The 17,706-nt window shown below is 36.9% G+C and overlaps 1 protein-coding gene across 2 annotated transcripts in view; it reads left to right on the top strand.

The window, feature by feature from the left end:
* The window catches only part of LOC149225502 (putative hydrolase C777.06c), a 311,218-nt gene that overhangs the window by 130,893 nt on the left and 162,619 nt on the right, over positions 1-17,706 (top strand). For both annotated transcript variants that reach the window (XM_089377106.1, XM_089377107.1), the window contains exons 4-5: positions 12,508-12,655; positions 12,753-12,858. In XM_089377106.1, the coding sequence (XP_089233232.1) occupies positions 12,508-12,655; positions 12,753-12,858 (254 nt within the window). The remainder of the gene's footprint in view (positions 1-12,507; positions 12,656-12,752; positions 12,859-17,706) is intronic.

The following is a 17,706-nucleotide window of genomic DNA, read 5'->3' as shown; positions in this document are numbered from 1 at the left end:
AAGGCTGCAGACAGGCAGCACGTAAATGGATGTGGAGGACGCAAGGGTGAATGGAGCAGTGAGAGTGACTTGGATTTGTTGCAGGGACGACGGATGGCAGATAGGAGAAAATACAGTGGTTAAGGGAATGGAAAGGCAGCAAGTGAGGGCAACGAGCTAGACCGACGACGGGTTTGAAGGACGCGAGGCAGTGACGGAGAGAAGCGAGGAAGGATAATCATAGGGATGCGAGGGTTCACATTGAGCAAGGAGGAAGTGTGGGCTTGTTTGTTTGCTGCAACGAGAATAGATGCGCGGAGGGCAGGCAAATGACTGTAGGTCGACATACAGTAAGAATGGACTTGAAGCGTGGAGGTAGGGTAAAGCACGCAGGAGGAGGCTGCAAACTCAGGCAGCAGGGACATAAACCGCAGAGTGTCGAGTGAAGAAGGCTGCGAATTTGATGAAGGTGGATAAGGACACAGGTGGATTGAGGGTTTGCATTAGGCAAAGGATTGGCAATGCTGGAGGTATTGAGAGAAAGCTTGCAAGGCAGTGAAGGGATGAGTGAGGCAAATGCAGGAAGAGAGAGATGGCAGCAAGGGTTTTTAAAAAAAAAATGGAAATTGCTTAGTGAACCCAAAAAACAGGCAGCAAACCAATTAACAAAAATGGTAGCCCAAAACTCTTTGAAAAATTTATGGAAATCTTAATTAAAATGTTAAATCTACTTGCTGCAAATTTAACCTTGAAACCCTCATGCAAATTTCCAGTTCTGAGAATTTTGGAACCCTTATAAAAATTTCCAGATTTAAAACTCTTTAAACCATTGGACTGCAAAATTAATTTGAATAATATTCTTGCAAAATGATGTTGATGAACCCCAGAGATCCAGATCTTATTCTCCAGGGCTTATATTTGGACTCTACATAGATTTTTTCCTCAGATCTGTAGTTGCACGATAACAAGAAAACATCCAAATGATATATACAATGAGAAAAACTAAAACGCAGAAAAACCCAAGTCAAAATAAAAATAATTTACAGATCTATGCACAGGAATGGCAGATCTATTAGATTTGGAGAGTGAGAGTCCAACTATGCTCCCAGATCTGATAATATAAGGCTCTTAACAACCAGATTCATCAATTTCGCACATAAAAAATTAAATTTTAAAGGAGGTGCTTAGCTCAAAACCCTTCATGCATCACCAATAAAAACCTTATGATAAGATCAGGATCAAATTAAGCTGGGCTCTTCAGAAAACATGGATCGGGAGTTGGCTGGTCCAACTGAAAACTTCCCTTAATGCCTGAGGATCTAGAAATCAAGACTTGCCTGCAAAACTCAATTCAACCATCAAAATTGAGCGAGAAAATAATAATAAAATTCAGATAAATAGAGATACCGGCTATTACATTTAAAGTTTAAATTATCACTTGAACCCAAGCGACTGAACAAGATACCTGTACTCAAATCACTCTTCAGAAGCTATCATCAATGACTAAAAAAAATTCACGCATGAAAACAACATATCTTACGTTATTCCCATGAAGAGTAACACTAACAAAACTTAACCCCAAAGTCTTTCTTTATTATTCAGAAAAATATTACACAAGAGCTTTTCGCTTAGCACACTACTCAAAGGTCAGATCCTTCGACTAACAAATGACTTCCTATTTAAAGATAAATCCTCGAACGACTAGTTCGAGTGATCTTCGTCAAGGCGATCTCGACTGTTGATGAGGATTAAAATTTCTTTTAATCTCATCAGTCGAAAAATTAAATTCTTGAGGAAATTCGAATTTTTCAACTAAATGCATTTTGATTAATTCAAAAATTAAATTTTTGAATTTATTTCCCCAAAATCTTGACTTTGACTCAACCCTAGGGATCAAAGGCTTAAAATTTTTCAAAATAATTAATTTACCTTAGTCCTTGGACTTCTTAAAATTTAATTTTTAAGGACCGACAAATTTTGCCTTTGGAGAATTTAAATTTACCTAAGACCTAGAATTAATTAAATTTCTGGCTTAGGATTTTAATTAACTTTTGGACAAAAAATTTAATTAATTAACCTATGAGGGGATAAATTATTTTTCCAACTCTCGAGACAGTTTACATCATGATTTTCATATTTTTTATATCTCAAGGTGGAAAACCCATTTGCAGTAGACCTTCACAGACTACACAAGTATAATTTAGCAGACCAAGCAATTTGTAATAAAATAACCTAACCAAATAGTTAGGATTATTCCCAAATCACTTTTACATAGACTTGATCTATAACACTAGGACTCGCCTAAGATCTCAATGACAATATCCACTCTGTCTTTGGGGTAATACTGAAGAAAAACTCTGCCGACCATTCAAGAATGGATCGGTGAGACAAAAAACCTCCTAAAATGTAGATCGTCACCAGAAAAGTAGGTTTACCTTGGCAATTACATACATGACACGAATCTGCTGAGATTATTTATATCATATACATGCAGAATGGGTTTACATTATAACATGATGATCAGGCTGATGATGATAGCTAGACGGCACGGACATATCGACCAATCGCTATCCCTTTTGCGAAAAAAGGGGGTGTACAGCTATGGGTCGTTGACATGTAATGGTCAAGAGACCCCAATCCCCATATAATAATAATAATCCAATTTTAAAGTCACTCTTAAGTGACAAATCAAATTAATATATAAGATCCCTTTGCTTAACAATTTTGATACTAAAATTTACAAAAATATAAATACAATTACAGAACTTCATAAATAAATTAAATAAAATAATAACTATAATAATTAATAATTCTACTAAATAAACACCCGAGGATAATATTAAAAAAGGTAGGGCTTCAGGTGAGATGAGGTAGTGAGTTCGAAAAACCTATGGCTAAGTCTAGAGGGCTAAGATAGTCCTAGAGATTCTCAAATAGATCCCAAACACATTTGTATTTAATTTGATAATTGTTGAATTTTCCTTACACCCTAGGTCTAGTCTATGGCTAGACATAGCACATAAACGCACTACGAGTGTTCATCCAAAACAACTTTGCACAGCAGAAATATAACAACAGTGAATCAATATAATACACATATAAATATATGGCCCAAAATGCAGTATACCTAGGGGGATAATATGGGGTACAGAGGGAGGTACCCAAGGGAATAATGTAATAATGGGATGGGCCATAGTAATAAATAAGGTGGTTAACCTGTATCATGTAAGGGACCACAAGTAGTTAGCAATAATGTAATAAGCCCATGGTATTAGATAGATGATATTGAGGGAACCATGGTAATGATCCATGGTATTGTATGTATGAGGCCTATATAGAGGCGAGAGACTCCCCATTGAGAGAGGTGAAGGAATATTGTATGAACAGGGATATGGCTTGTGGAGTGTTCTCCTTCCTTAAGGAGTGAATATATGGTGTTGCCCTACCTTAAGGGTTTGATTAATAAAGTGAAGCATTTCTATCTATTTCTATTGTATTGTTTCTAGGTTTATTTGCATTGTCTTATATTTTCATATCAGATCCATAACACAAAACACTTCTTATGAGTCCATCAAAAAGAAATATATAGGGCTCTCCTACCAGGGATCATGGCCCTTTTATGGAACATGATACAAGACCAGTATACAATAGGATACAACTAGGACTTGAGGACATTTCCTTTAGCCTCTCAATCTACCCAAAACAACAGTGAAAAAACAAACAACTTACTTGCTGATGTAGCCCCTTCACAACTAGCCCTTTCAGTCCTTATTTGTTGCTTGTTAACTCATTGTCATTTGCCTTCTTCACACAAAGATTTGACTCCTTTAAGATCTTTGTCCAAAAAACTGCTCGCAATGGTCAGATCGTTCAGACCTCTTGCATATAACAATTCTAAAATCAAAAGCTACTGACAGTGAACTTGTACCTTCAATTCAATGTATGAATCAACCTTTAACCATGTTGTTCAAGGTTCCTTTAATGAAAAAGCCTTATATATGCACCTCAACAACCCATCCTTCCCACAATACCATCGTCGCTGGCCTCTTTCTTAGGCTGAGACACCTTTGCTTATCCTCCTCAAGGTTCTGATGCCTTTCAACCTGTTTTCCTTTCCCTGTGGCCTAGTATAGATAGGTTGTGCCCTGATCGAAGGCTCTGTCCAGCACACTAAGGCCTTTCGGCCTGCTTTAAATAGCCTCTAGGGCTTCAACTCCTCTGGTCTAGACAAATTGAAGCTCAACCTCTTCAAAATAGCAGACAAACCTTAATTCGACAACCTTTATTCTTCACGTCTAGCAAACAAAAACTCGTCCTCCCTAGGGCACAATCCAAAAATGAAAACAAACCATAAAATTCCTCTCCTTCTAACTGCAGCTACCCTTGAGGATCTGCGACTCTCTTTCTCTTGGCTTGTATTCATACCAGAATGGATTGCTATATTTTGTTTAGACCTCTCACGGTCTCTCATATTTATAGACTCTCTAATTTTGCCTTAGGAGTCCTTAGATCCATTTAAGGTTCTCCTCCACAATAATTAGAATAGAAAAAATAGTTTTTTGGGTCTCAAGCCCACGACCTTAGGTCCAAAACCCACGAGCTTGGGTACACAAAGTGGGTCAAATCCTCACAATTCAAGTACCCTAGACTTCTAGGAGTACCTCCTAAGCTACACTTTTCAACTATAATTGTTGTTATAAATTGCAGTTTATAAGAAGCACAATTGACAACATGCAAAATTTATGACAACAATAGTAAAACAACCTATAGTTAATGATAAACAATAAATACGCAAAGATATTAAATGAATAAGCAAAGGAAAAGGTTGCAACAACTTTTCAATGGCTGAAAATGTGTAAACAACTGTGAAAATTCCTAGATCTAACAACATCAAGAATCCTACTGCAACCAGCTGAATCTACTTCACCTAGATTGTGAATTATCTTACAAACTTATTTCAGATTTCTTCTTGAAATATTGAAGTAAATTACTGAAGCAACCTACACCAATTAAATATGATTCTGAAACATAGAAACTGAGCAAGGAAAATAGAAACGCATAGGACACAGTTATTTTTGGACAAAAGTCCCCAGAAAAACCCAATGCGGGAAAACTAGTATAGTAGTTCCGAGGGTTTATTATTATTAAGCAATAGAAAAATCTGAATACATCACTAAATACCTCACAGGGTTATTCAGTTACAGAGAGAAATACTGGCAGAATATTTGTGAATTTTACCTCACACAATCACTGAGAAATCCTGGCTAATCCAACCCCAAATTGACTGCCCCCCGGCTTTTCTGGTTGCCTCTGCACTATGTTTACGTTAGCCCAACGTCAAGCTCTTTGGGTGTTGCGTCACTTCTCTGGCTGGTCAATTTGCTGCCCAGGAAATTCTATTTCTGCCTCTCAGTCTCACACCCTAGCTTCCAGCTTCTGAAATTCGAATTCCTCTGCAGATTTTAGACTCGCTGGTTCTGCGTGGCCCTTCTGGCCCTGCATGTGTCAAGGCTTCTGGATCACTTACTGCCTCTCTCTGTTGATGTATCTTCGACTGAGAATCTATCTCTCCGGAAGTTGCTATCCCTGCCCCTCAATTGCAAGATATCTCCTTAATCGATTTTTTCTCCTGAGAACTTCTCACTTCAGAAAATCGATTTTCTCTATCTCTCTCTATGTCTTCCAATGACCCTCAAGCCCCTTCTTATATCTTCCTGTTGGACAACCAACGACCTAGATTAAAACATAATCAAAGGCTTAGATTGTTTTGGTTTGATCCGCAACTTTTTCTAGAAGTTTCACCCCTGATTAGATTAATACCCAGTAATATTTTAATTTTCCTAAGTTTAGACTTAGGAACCCCATTAAAAATATTAATTATTTAATAAAATCACATCTAGGTGGAATTTCCCAAAACGCTTTATGGGTTCTTTGGAATACCTGTGCCCAAGGCTCCCTGCAAAATTTGAGGCTTAGAGCATATCCAATGCTACCCCATATCAACAAAAATGACTAAACCCTAGATGTCAACCCTAAAAAGGTGGTTGAAAATTGCATATAAAATGATATTTTTTACATATAATAGATGCAATGCCTAACCCTAGGAAATCCAAGATATTTTATGCTATTAAATGTAGATTTTGTCATAACCTAACCCTAATTTACCCTAAAAAGGTAAAAAAATTAAAATTTAGTACTACGATTTTTTGTAAAAGATTGACACACAAAATATATTGGTGACTTTATCAATCTTGGGTATATGGAGTCAAAAAGGTAAGGTCAATGGTAGAAGCCCTTGATTGGAGTGAGTTAAGAGAGAGAGAAAAATCTCTCAATCTAAATTGTAACGACTTTGAATTGATTGGAGATTTAAGTTCAAGAAATGCTATAGTCTATACTAAGTTTCCTTGATGGATACTTGCTAACAAATTTTGCAAAGGAGATGCTAGAGCCATAAAAAAATGAATATATTAAGATTAAAACATCATAGAAATCCTAATTCGAAAACATATGTAAAATGGAAGAAGATACATTAAATTCGCACAATTCACCATAAAATCACTTCATTAATCCATGAGAAAATTCCTCCAAGCAATAATATCCTGCCCAAGGCAATTTGTTGCCTTAGTGCTCCATTGTGTCTAAGAGAAAAGATGACAAGTTCACACTCTTTCGAGATGAGTAAATGAGTGTTTGTGAAAATGAATCTCCTAAATTGACTTCCCTATATTTATAGGAGGGAAATCAAGTTGATTTAGGTCAAAGATTGACTAAAATCCCTAAAAATAAATACATCAAGTGTTTACAAGTTAAGTAGGTCACAAGCTGACCTAAAAGATAACTATCTCAATGATAAAACATAACAAAAGGCCTCCTTTTAGCCCACACATGTGAGAAAAGGGTCCTCCAAAGGTGAAATCATCCCCAAAAGGTGAAGATCTCCATGAAAATGTGCCAAGGATGGGTTCAAAGAGTGCTCCTCACTCAAAATCCATCTCCTCATCAACAAGATGTCATCTCATCAAGCAAAACTCTGCTCATCAATATATCATCATCAACCAAGTACAAGTTATCTCTCCAAGCCTTGTGAGGTTGATGTCATAAGGCTAGGGCATGATTTCATCATCTTGAAAGATGTATCATCCTTGCTAGAGGGATCTCAAGTGATCATCATCATCAAACCAGTCCAGGAACAGGGAAATGTCCATCAAGGAGGTACAATGCCAGTTGTAGGAATCCTATGGTCTTTAGGGTTTTCCTTCCTTTTGGGCAATGTCTTGGCTCCATTGTGCAACATTCCAGCCTCTCAAAGGAGAAGAGAAGGTCAACATTAGTGTTGGATACATCCCAAGGTCAACAACCCTCACAAAGTGGTCAATGTCCTAGTTATGGTGCCCTAAAGGGTCATCAGGTGGGTTGGGCTTATTCTCTAAAGTGTTGGATAAGTCTCACAATCACTCACGGGATGGTAGTTGTACCTAGGCTTAAGCATCTAAAACATACCCTCATAATCAAGTGAGATCATCATTATAGGTAAAATAACCATATGAGTATCATAGTGGGCCATATTTAATGCAAAAGGCACAAGAGTACCACAAGCATTATCTTTAAATGTCATCCTAGCTTAGTGTTTGTAAACAAGTTAACATGCTTAGATATGGGAGGGTTATCCAATGGCCCTATTATGTGCTTCCAACTCTAAGAGGAGGAACAATTCCTTGGCCGATGCATCAATCAATAGGTTCAAGTGGGTAGTGGTATGGTGGTGTTTTGGAGGATGCCACCATCTTTGTATTGACTATGAAATTCCATCATTCTTGAGCATTATAATGTGAAGAGGGAGCTATCGTGGGACCTGACTTACACTTTTCCTTGGCCTATTTTTACGGCCCCTCTTGTGTGCCTTTTCTTCATTGATTTTCTTTTTCTTGAATAACTTGGGTTACAAACTTTTATTCATGCATCATTTACCCCTAAAGATGAAGTGGTTTATTGTTCAATTGGGTTTGGGATATTCAAAATTCCTTTTATTTTGATAGCTCATGCATTAGCAAAGAACTTGGTGAGAACTAATGAGGGGGGTAGCGCTTAGGCTAGGCTTTTTTCCACGCACATTAATATACCCCAGCTAATTTTTTGCATTTTATCATCATGGCTCATGCTCTTTCTTTTCTTTTGGCTGCATCAACCTCTTAGGGAAAAGTTTTTGGTCCATACTCAAGAATGAATAAAAGAGGGAACCAATACTGGAGATAGATAGCAATCAACCCGAAGATGGGACATGGATATAATGGAGGAGATGGAAATTGTTAGGTATGGTTTACTATGGAAAAACAACATTAATCAGTGCCTCCTATTTGTGCCCCTATTAGACAATGGAAACAAGGGCCTCAAGGAAGGTCACACTAGACTAGGGGTAGGGGATAACCACCAAGGTGAAACATGGGAACAAGAGTACAACCTATAGTGATCTATCATCCAATTCAGCCTATTATCCATATTAAAATGCCCTTAACGTTAAATGAAAGCACTTGATTACAAAAATGGTCCACCTTCTTCTGATGAGTAGAATGGATGTATAAAGCACTGAACGGAGCATGGATGGGGGGCCCTTGTGGCTAGCAATATGTATATCATCATAGGGCTACAGCTAGCAAGATGACTGGAATTGGAGAAAAATGTTCTCTTAGGGATTACCCACTTAGGTGGGTAACATGTATTATTAGGGAAAGTGGAGGCATGTAACTAGGAATTTCAGTTGCATTGGGTCTCTCACATGTATAATCTATGCCAACGGCCCAACACCATAAAATTTCAAGGAAAAAGCTAGTATAATCAGGCATTATATTTTCATTAAATTGTATAATATCATTTTTGCAAAATATTGTAGCACCTATTATTATCTAGGGATTTCTCATATGTTGCGAGAAATTGATCATAAATATAAAGAGAAATTGTTGGTTATTTAAACAATCGAACTTTATGATGTACCTCACATTGCTCATGAGGAGCTACCATAAAAAATTTACACAAAATATGAAATATCCTTAAAGTTAAAATATATATCTATATATCTATATATCTATATATATATATATATATATATATATATATATATGAAAGAATAAACAACACTAACAATGTCACATGCATTAGGCTTGCAAACTCTTTCAAGTTGTATAAGCATCCTCTAAATCATGCACCTCCATAAGCATATCATCTATCATGAAAAACATAATGAACACCACTATTTGGTTCTTTGCATTGAACTACTCCATATCCAAGCACTTTATGACAAAGCTTTCAAAGCACCATGCACCACTTAGACGTGTTCTTCTCTATAATTTGAGATATCAAGCAGCCTTGTATTGAAATATTTGAGACAAAATAGGAAAGATGATAGCTAAGCGGACCTCCAAATATTCTGCTGATATGCTGATCCGGATCTCTCAAAACTCCACAACGGCTGTCACTGAATCAACTGAAAGACAATGAAGCACCAATTGAGGACCTAAATGATCCTCACTCCAATATCCCTAAAGCTCTATGAAACTCTTGGATGAAGTCTCCTCAAAGAGAGTTGGGTTTTCATCCAACACTCAACAACATACCCGAGGGTTTCCGTCTTGGGGCCACCAATGAAGTAGAGAACTGGGTTCTCAACCTCTCATACTAGAAAAAATATCAAATGTAAGATGTCCTCTAAAGGCCTCCTCCTCCTCTTTTTATAAATCTAATGGACCCCTCTAGAACCTCCTATTTTATTATTATTATAATCACGGAACACCTTTCTCTCTTTTTATTTCAATTAGAATATTCGTTTTAATGTGGGAAAATGGTAAATAGGCCAACATGCCTCCCCGGGTCACTGAAATTTCACTTCTAACCATCTCATCTTGTAGATCTTTTCGTTCCAGTTTGAACAAGCTATTACACTAAGGTGTTCTACCAAGTATTCCTTCTGAAATGCCACTTTATGCGTAATTATTGAGTCAGGCCCATTAATAACTCTGTTTTTTGAAAGTTGTTGGAATGCAACGGAACGAAAGGCAAACTGTGCGGATGATGGAATATACCTAGTGAATGCCATCGAAACTCATAAAAACTCCTCAAAACCCCTCCAAAGGCCCCTGGGCTTGCTGATAATGCCAACCTGCACCTGTGACTTGTGTGCCTCCAACTCTGAAAGTCCATCCTAACCATGCCATAAGGAACACCAGAAAAAAGAACATCACATATTTGGTTTGCCTTGGCCTCCTACTTATTGTAATTGAATAATTTAGCGAGATCAATAGGAATAGTAACCTTCTTAAAAAACACTCAAAGCTCAACATTCTCCAATGGTATCTACAATCTGTACTTCCAAGGTGTAAGGTTGGAAGCACTTTCTAACCTGTCACACTCTCTAAGACCAATGGTAGTCATCCTTGCAATTCTTAAAACATATGTCAGCCAACAAGTCAACCAACAAGTAAACTAGATAAATCACCCATCCTAGGTGAATATCACAACTCCATTCCCTAGAAAAACTAGGACATCACACCCAACAACTCCCCTTTGATATTCAAATACCTCTTTCAAAAGAAAACCATTTCAACATAACAAGCTTTGATACGATGTAGAAATTTTGAAAATTTACCCAATCTAAGATGTCCTCTTACTTATTTGACTCCATGGATCTATTTCATAATTCATTGAATTTTCAATCTTAGTGCTGAAACTATTTTTTTTCAATGGCCCTGCAAGAAACTTCAAATTTGCTTAACACTACTTCCAAGCAAACTCAAGATTTATCCCAATACATAGATATAAAAGTTACTTCAATTATAGAAATATAACACAACAAGTTAGATCTGAAATCTTCATTAAGCATGCTAAAACAACATAGCATGCAACCCCACTATCTTGATAAATAAACATACTAAAACAACCATGAAACTTGCTCAATACATGAGAAAAACCAAATTGAAAATCAGATCCGCAATCAAAAATTTACGAAAACAATTATACACTTCATATTATCAGAATAGTGAAGATAAATTACAATACCTTAGCTCATCTAAAACTAGTACAACAAGTCCTTTCAGCTCATTTCAACAAAGGGCTCCTCAATGCATCCCAAACCCCAACTAGGGAATCCACAATCACTGCGAACCATGTTCAACAATACATAGGCCAATCAAGGGATTCCAGCAAGCTCTACAAACCTCTAGGCAAGCCAACATCACACCAAGTGTCAAACCCCATGATCACCCATCTGCATCTCACAAGTTATCAAGGAGATTTACACACTTGAATCCCACAAGCTACAATACTCAATACTTGCATTTCACAAGACAATGAACCGTCTCATTAGCATCCCTCGAACACTAATCCATATTACAAAAATAATACATGATCTTCCAAGATTCTCCAAATAGTAAGCATGACACCAACAATCAATCTCTAAGATACAAAGCAATTGTGTTTAACAAAGACACTTGCCTCTCATTACATACACTAAAGCTAAGGCCAACAATGAGACCAAGACCAATTCCATAAGCAACCCTAGGATAAGTCATTAGAAAAAACCCCAAATTTAGCACTCCTCAAAACAAGGTATCCACATGTTACTCTAGGGCTTGTTCAACCCTCGACGTTGTGTGCCCTCTAAGTTGGGTATCCACATGTCAAGCACTCCTCAAAGATGGTGCATCCTCCAGTCAATAGTTCTTCGACTAACGTGTTCCTCCTAAAATTGTGTAAGGTGGTTGGTTACATGTCCCCAAGACCAAGCAGTTAGTCACATGATCCTAGGGCCAAGTGCCCAACCTTCAAGAGCCTAACACCCTCCTCTAGTGTTGTTACTCCACACGAGCCAAGCACCCATCCTCCTCAAAAAGTGCATGTAGAAGATGCCAAATATGCCACATGTACCAACTACCACATTGAAAAGTGGGCCTCCCTAGCATTTGATACAAAGGTAAGAATACACCTAATCTAAGCTCTCTGACTGTAAGTAAAATATAAACAAAAGGGCTAGGATATCAAAATCCCTATGCTCCCTTGAAGCACTCTCCTAAACAGGTGAAACTCTTTCAGAAAAACCAGAAGCTAACACATTACCTCTTGCTTCTAGTCTATAGATGGCTCCAATCACAAGGGGAAAAAATCTCCAGTGCGAATTTAGTTTGGTGGTGAAGACTCAATGAGACATAAAGACTAGGTGGAAGGAATCTCAGCATCCACTTCCTTTGAGCCTTGAAATTAGGACAATCGACAATGCACAAAATTATTGGTTCAGGGATTTTTCTTAGATGCTCCTTAGAAAAGGATTTTAGATTACCAAGTGTATCTCATGTTTTATAATTTCTAAGGCATATAAACTATGGTATGATTTACATATTGATATGATCATAATCTCGTTGATAAAATATTTTGATTTGTGACTTTAATGTAGTTTCTCTCTTTCTAATTTCAATTTTATTTAAGTTTGGAAAAAGCATTTCAAATTCTTATTACTGAAAATTTTCTCATCTTGTGGATCAGTGTTGCAATAAGATTTCCCTATTTGGTGCAAAAGAATCTCACAGAAGAAAAAGAATTACATCAGGTTGCTCAACTTGATTGGAAAATAATTGAAAATAATTGTGAGAGTCCTTTCAATGTGGGAGCCCTCCAATTCACTCCTTTGCCGGTTGGTATACCTTTTCTAATATCATTGCATCCTTTAGCACTGTCTTTTTCCATTTTTGTGATTCATATTGTTTTTTGTATTCTCTTCTTGAATGTAGGTAATGCATGGAGAGGACTATGAGTCTCTAGGATTTCTCTTTGGGAATAAATCTAGGGTCGCTTATGTATCTGATGTTTCACGCTTTCCAGAGCATACAGAAGATGGTATAATTTTGTTTAAATATTTTTTGTCAAGATATACAATGATATGCTTGTTTTCTCTAGTCAAATTTATCAAAGTTCAATTAGTGAATGCATGCATTCATTTTATCCACATCAGTATCAGGTGTACCAATATATATTCTAAATGACATGGTTGAACTGTCTTGAGTTATTAATGTGCACTAAATATTTGGGTACCAAGGTACATGCTTAATTTGTTGTGTCAATCTTTCTCCTCTTGCCTCTCATGTTATCAATACATTTTGTGTATGTTACTTTAGAGGCCTTATTAAACGTAACATTGAGCTTCAATACACAACACTAATATCTCGACCTTAGATATATATTCTAGCCTATGTATCTGATGTTTCATGATTTCAAGAGCATACAAAATATGGTATAATTTTGTTTAATTAGTTTTTGTTAAGATACAGAAAGATATGCTTGTTTTCTCCAGTGAATTTTATCGAAGTTCAATTAGTGAATGCATGCATTCATTTTATCCACATCAGTATCGGGTGTACCAATATATATTCTAAATGACATGGCTTGTTTTCAATTTACATCATTTCTTATATTTTTGTTAAGTAAATAGAGATTCTACTAATATAGAACAAAATACATAAACAAGAAGGGAGATGGGGACCTAAGTAGATTTTAATCTAGTCCCTGGGTCATCCTTGGCGTCCAAAACTTATGAGGGATATATTGTGTGTAGTATTTGATGTCTATACAAAAGTTGAGATGGAAGGAACAATGGAAGTGAAGGTTCTGATCCTAACCTTCACAATGTTAGTGTTATTGCGGTAACATTGACTCATGTGAACACCCCTTGTGGTCAACTTGTGGTCCCACTGGGTAATGTCAGTGACCCTTTAGTGTTAGGGTGATATCCTTATGTTGGTGGGCATTTATGGCTATACTCCTACATTTATGGTTATACTCCTACATTTATATATGAGAGGTTTCTCAACGCTTTTTTATCATTATGTAATCAACTTGAAAAAGGTTGAATTTACTTGAGTTATTGGAGTACACTAAATATTCGGCTACCAAGGTACATGCTTAATTTGTTGTGTCAATCTTTCTCCTCTTACCTCTTACTACATCAATACCTTTTTTGTATGTTGCTTTAGTGGCCTTATTAAATGCAACATTGAGCTTCAATACACAACGCTAGGATTTCGACCTTAAAGGACTACATTAAACATTAAATATTGTCTCTAAAACCAAAGGTAGTTCATAATACCAAGATACTCTAGGTAAATGCATTAAGATTGAATAGTTTACCTAAGCAAAAACATAAAAACCATAATTTGTTTTCTTATGCCATCTTTCCTTCTTTGTGTTCCCAAGTCACTCTTAAAGGGGAATGTTAGTGTTATGGTGGTAACTTTGAATTGGTGTCATGTGGACACCTCTAGTGACCAACATGTGGTTCCATTGGGTTATGTTAGTGACCCTCTAGTGTTAGAGTTAGGGCTTCATCTTGTGTTAATGCATATTTATGCTAGAGCTTATCACATGTATAGCTATGAGTTTTTCAACCCCATTGTATCATAGTGTCATCTTCTTGTATAGTTGTGTACTATCTTGGGTTGGTGGAATCCATTGAATATATAGATATCGAGAGAACCTACTTAATTTTTTGTGTTGATATTTAGCATTTTGCCTCCTGCTCTTTGATCTTTGTTGTGTATGTTACTTTACTATTCTTATTAAATGCAATAATGGACTTCAACATTGTAACCGCTACTTTCCAAATTAGCAGGTTTTGTTTAAGGTCCTCATTAGATGTTAAGGTGTCAACACAGAGGACACACATCCATTGTTACCTTGGCATGAGTCCCCACTCTTTAGGAAACTACTACAAATCCAAGGGAAGATTCCCTACATTACCCTCCAACACAAGTTAATAGACAAATGCCTAATAGTACCTTTTGGGTGATGGAATTTAGGAGTTAATTTTTAAAGATAGTGTTGATCTGAAGATGAAAATCCAACTACATAAAGTGCATACCAGCAAGAAAATAACACTCTAATTATAGAAAATAAGCCTTGAAATATCCCTGTTTCCCACCAAAAGTGGAGACCCCTAGGAGAGCTTCTTTCCTAGCCATCCTCTTCGGCCAATAGCCAACAACCCCTGCGCGCCACCTCATAGCCAATGTGATGTGCCACTTTATCTTTTCTCCCTGCATTAGTTGTATGTTTCCTCACCCATTTGTTGAGAGCATATCTTAGAAGGTGGGAAATCCAACCCAAAAGGTATGTTTTTCATTGTGCAATCGGGTGCTTATGCTTGTTTTTCATTGGGCATTTTGGGCATGGATTATTGGGAAACTTGGAAGAAGGGCTTTGATTGTGGTTTTGTTCCCTCACCTTAAATGGGAGGTTAATCTCCAATCCTAGTCCTATGGGATCTGCCCTATTGGCCTATGGCTTAAGGATGGGCATTTCTTGGGAAACCCCAACTTTGGTAGTGTGGAACTATTTTCTTGTTCCACATTTTTCACTCCCCTCCACACATTACAAGCCCTATTTCATCATTTTCATTCTTTGGGCCGACAAGGCACTGGCACAACCCCCTCCCCTTGTCCACATATCTGGGTCGGGCTTGGAAATGTTGGCCCATAGGTTGATGTAGCTAAAAGAAAGTTAAAATCATATCATGGCTGCAAGCAAGAAACTAAAGAAAAAAAGATCACAAAATGCAAAAGATGGTCGGGACATTTATTATAGCACATGGGAAAAAGTCAAACATGAGCTCTACCCCTTATCATTATGGCCATCACATTGGTTCCTAGGGCCCATGAGTGCCCCTCACATCATTAAAGGAACCCATGCACGTCCCAACCCTTGGTGGGCGATGAATTGCCCCAACTTAAGGGGGTAATAACTACTTTACATCATTCACAACTTGCTCTCTTTCTTGGAGCCCTGAGCAATAATACAAAAGAAAAATCAAGAAAAGGAAAAAGTGTTAGTTTTTGGTAACATTAAACAAGTGTTCTAGTCTCGATTTGTGCCAAAGAGGCTAAAGAACACGAGATCTCCAAAACCCAAAAAAGGTTTTAAGCTTCATTAGGCTTCTTAGAGAGCCCAATGATATGTATTATTGATCATTCGACTTCTTGAGAGCAATGTTGCACTAATCGTTATCGAGATAATTTCGGTGAGGGGAAAAAATCAGAAAAAATCAGTAATAATCAGGAAAAAATCGTAACAGACAAAAATATTCATTTTTTTGCAATTTTTTTTAATATCTAAAGCATCTACAACATAAAATAAATACATTGACACATAAATATGATAAAAGAACTAATATATAAGATGTTTAATATCATTTCTAGTGCCACATCACACATAACAGTGAATTATGTCCTGAATAGTAAGTCCTGACACATGACTCACAACTCAGCCTCAAAATATCAACAAAAAATATAATAATGTATCTCATATCATAAGTCATAATGTCATATACAATGAAATGAACCAAATAACTAAAGTCTAATACTACTGATTTCCTTTGCCCTCTAGATGTAGATGTCGGTGGAGTTGGTAGTAGACTCTGTTGTGCTCTAGAAGTTGAAAAACTAGGAGCTACAGGAGGTAGACTACGTCCTCTACTGGTGATAGGGGTAGCTTGGGTCACCTCCTCCTCTTCATAGAAAAAAAATAATATATATTTTTTTTCCACGATTTTTTCCCAACGCGATTTTTCATAAAAATTGGCTAAAAATAAAAACCCTATTTTATCTTTCTTTTGAAAAAATCGCAATAAAATGATTTTATCACGATTTTTTGGTGATTAGTGCAACACTGCTTGAGAGGCTTGTTATTTTGTTTATGAGCTAGTTTGGTAGGTTTGTCACCAAATGTTAGTTATTTGCACATTATTTTTATTTTAGGGGCTAATGTAGGCTCAAATAGCTAAATCAAACTCATTAGGAGTGTATAAATACAAATGATGAGAGTTCATTTCTCATCATCACTTGGTTTTGACTTGTATCTCTCTTGAGATTTTCACTATTCCTTCTTGGTGGACGAAATTTTGGAGCATGGATGAATTTTGATGTATGGATTGTCTTTTCTTATCTTGGAGCTTCATGATTGGCAAGTTTATTGGTGGTTGGATATATTCTCTTACATGTAAGTACAAATTTAATGCTATTTATTCTTTTACTTTGTCACATGCATTGATGATGAGATTTTCACTATACTAGGGCTAGTTGCTACATGCATTTACTGCAAAATTGTGGAATTATGTTTCTATATAGCATATCTCTATGTATGGGCCATGTATGTTGAACGAATTCTCCTAGGGATAATTCTATGCTTGAATTTATCTTGACAAGCCACCTTACCTTGCAAAACGAAGTATAAATCTTTTAAGGTCACTCTCCTTTGCCCTAATGACAAGCGAAGTTGATCTTAGAGCCTCCTTGACCTAGAAACGAAGTCCATTTTCATATTCGTCTTGACTCCAATCTCCCCAAAGGATTAGGCACTGGTCTACCATAAGGTGATCACTTAAAGAATTATTTTTCTTCACCTCTCTTTCTTTATTCTAGGTCTAGCCACATTAGGGCTCCTAGGGCATCATTTTCCCGACAAACCACCCATAGAAAAACTTCGATCTCTTGGCCTCTACTGCGTTGGTGTCTCTCCTAGGCCTCCTCCAAATTTGAGGGAATTCTGACGATGGGGTTGTGAGATATCCCAAGCCCTAGCCTCAAGATTGGTTTTTTCCCTAAGTTTCCCTAGGCTAGTTCCTCATAGGGATCATTTTGCACCTTTGAGTGAAAATCACTTCTTTGATCCCCTTCTCCTCCTTGTTTAGGTCAAATC

This window comes from Pinus tabuliformis, chromosome J (assembly GCF_031772625.1).
Source record: "Pinus tabuliformis cultivar Carrire ecotype Pingquan chromosome J, CPIR1, whole genome shotgun sequence".
Taxonomy (NCBI): Eukaryota; Viridiplantae; Streptophyta; class Pinopsida; order Pinales; family Pinaceae; genus Pinus; species Pinus tabuliformis.
The sequence above is the reverse complement of the archived record's forward strand: the minus strand, read 5'-3'. Positions and strand labels throughout refer to the sequence as shown.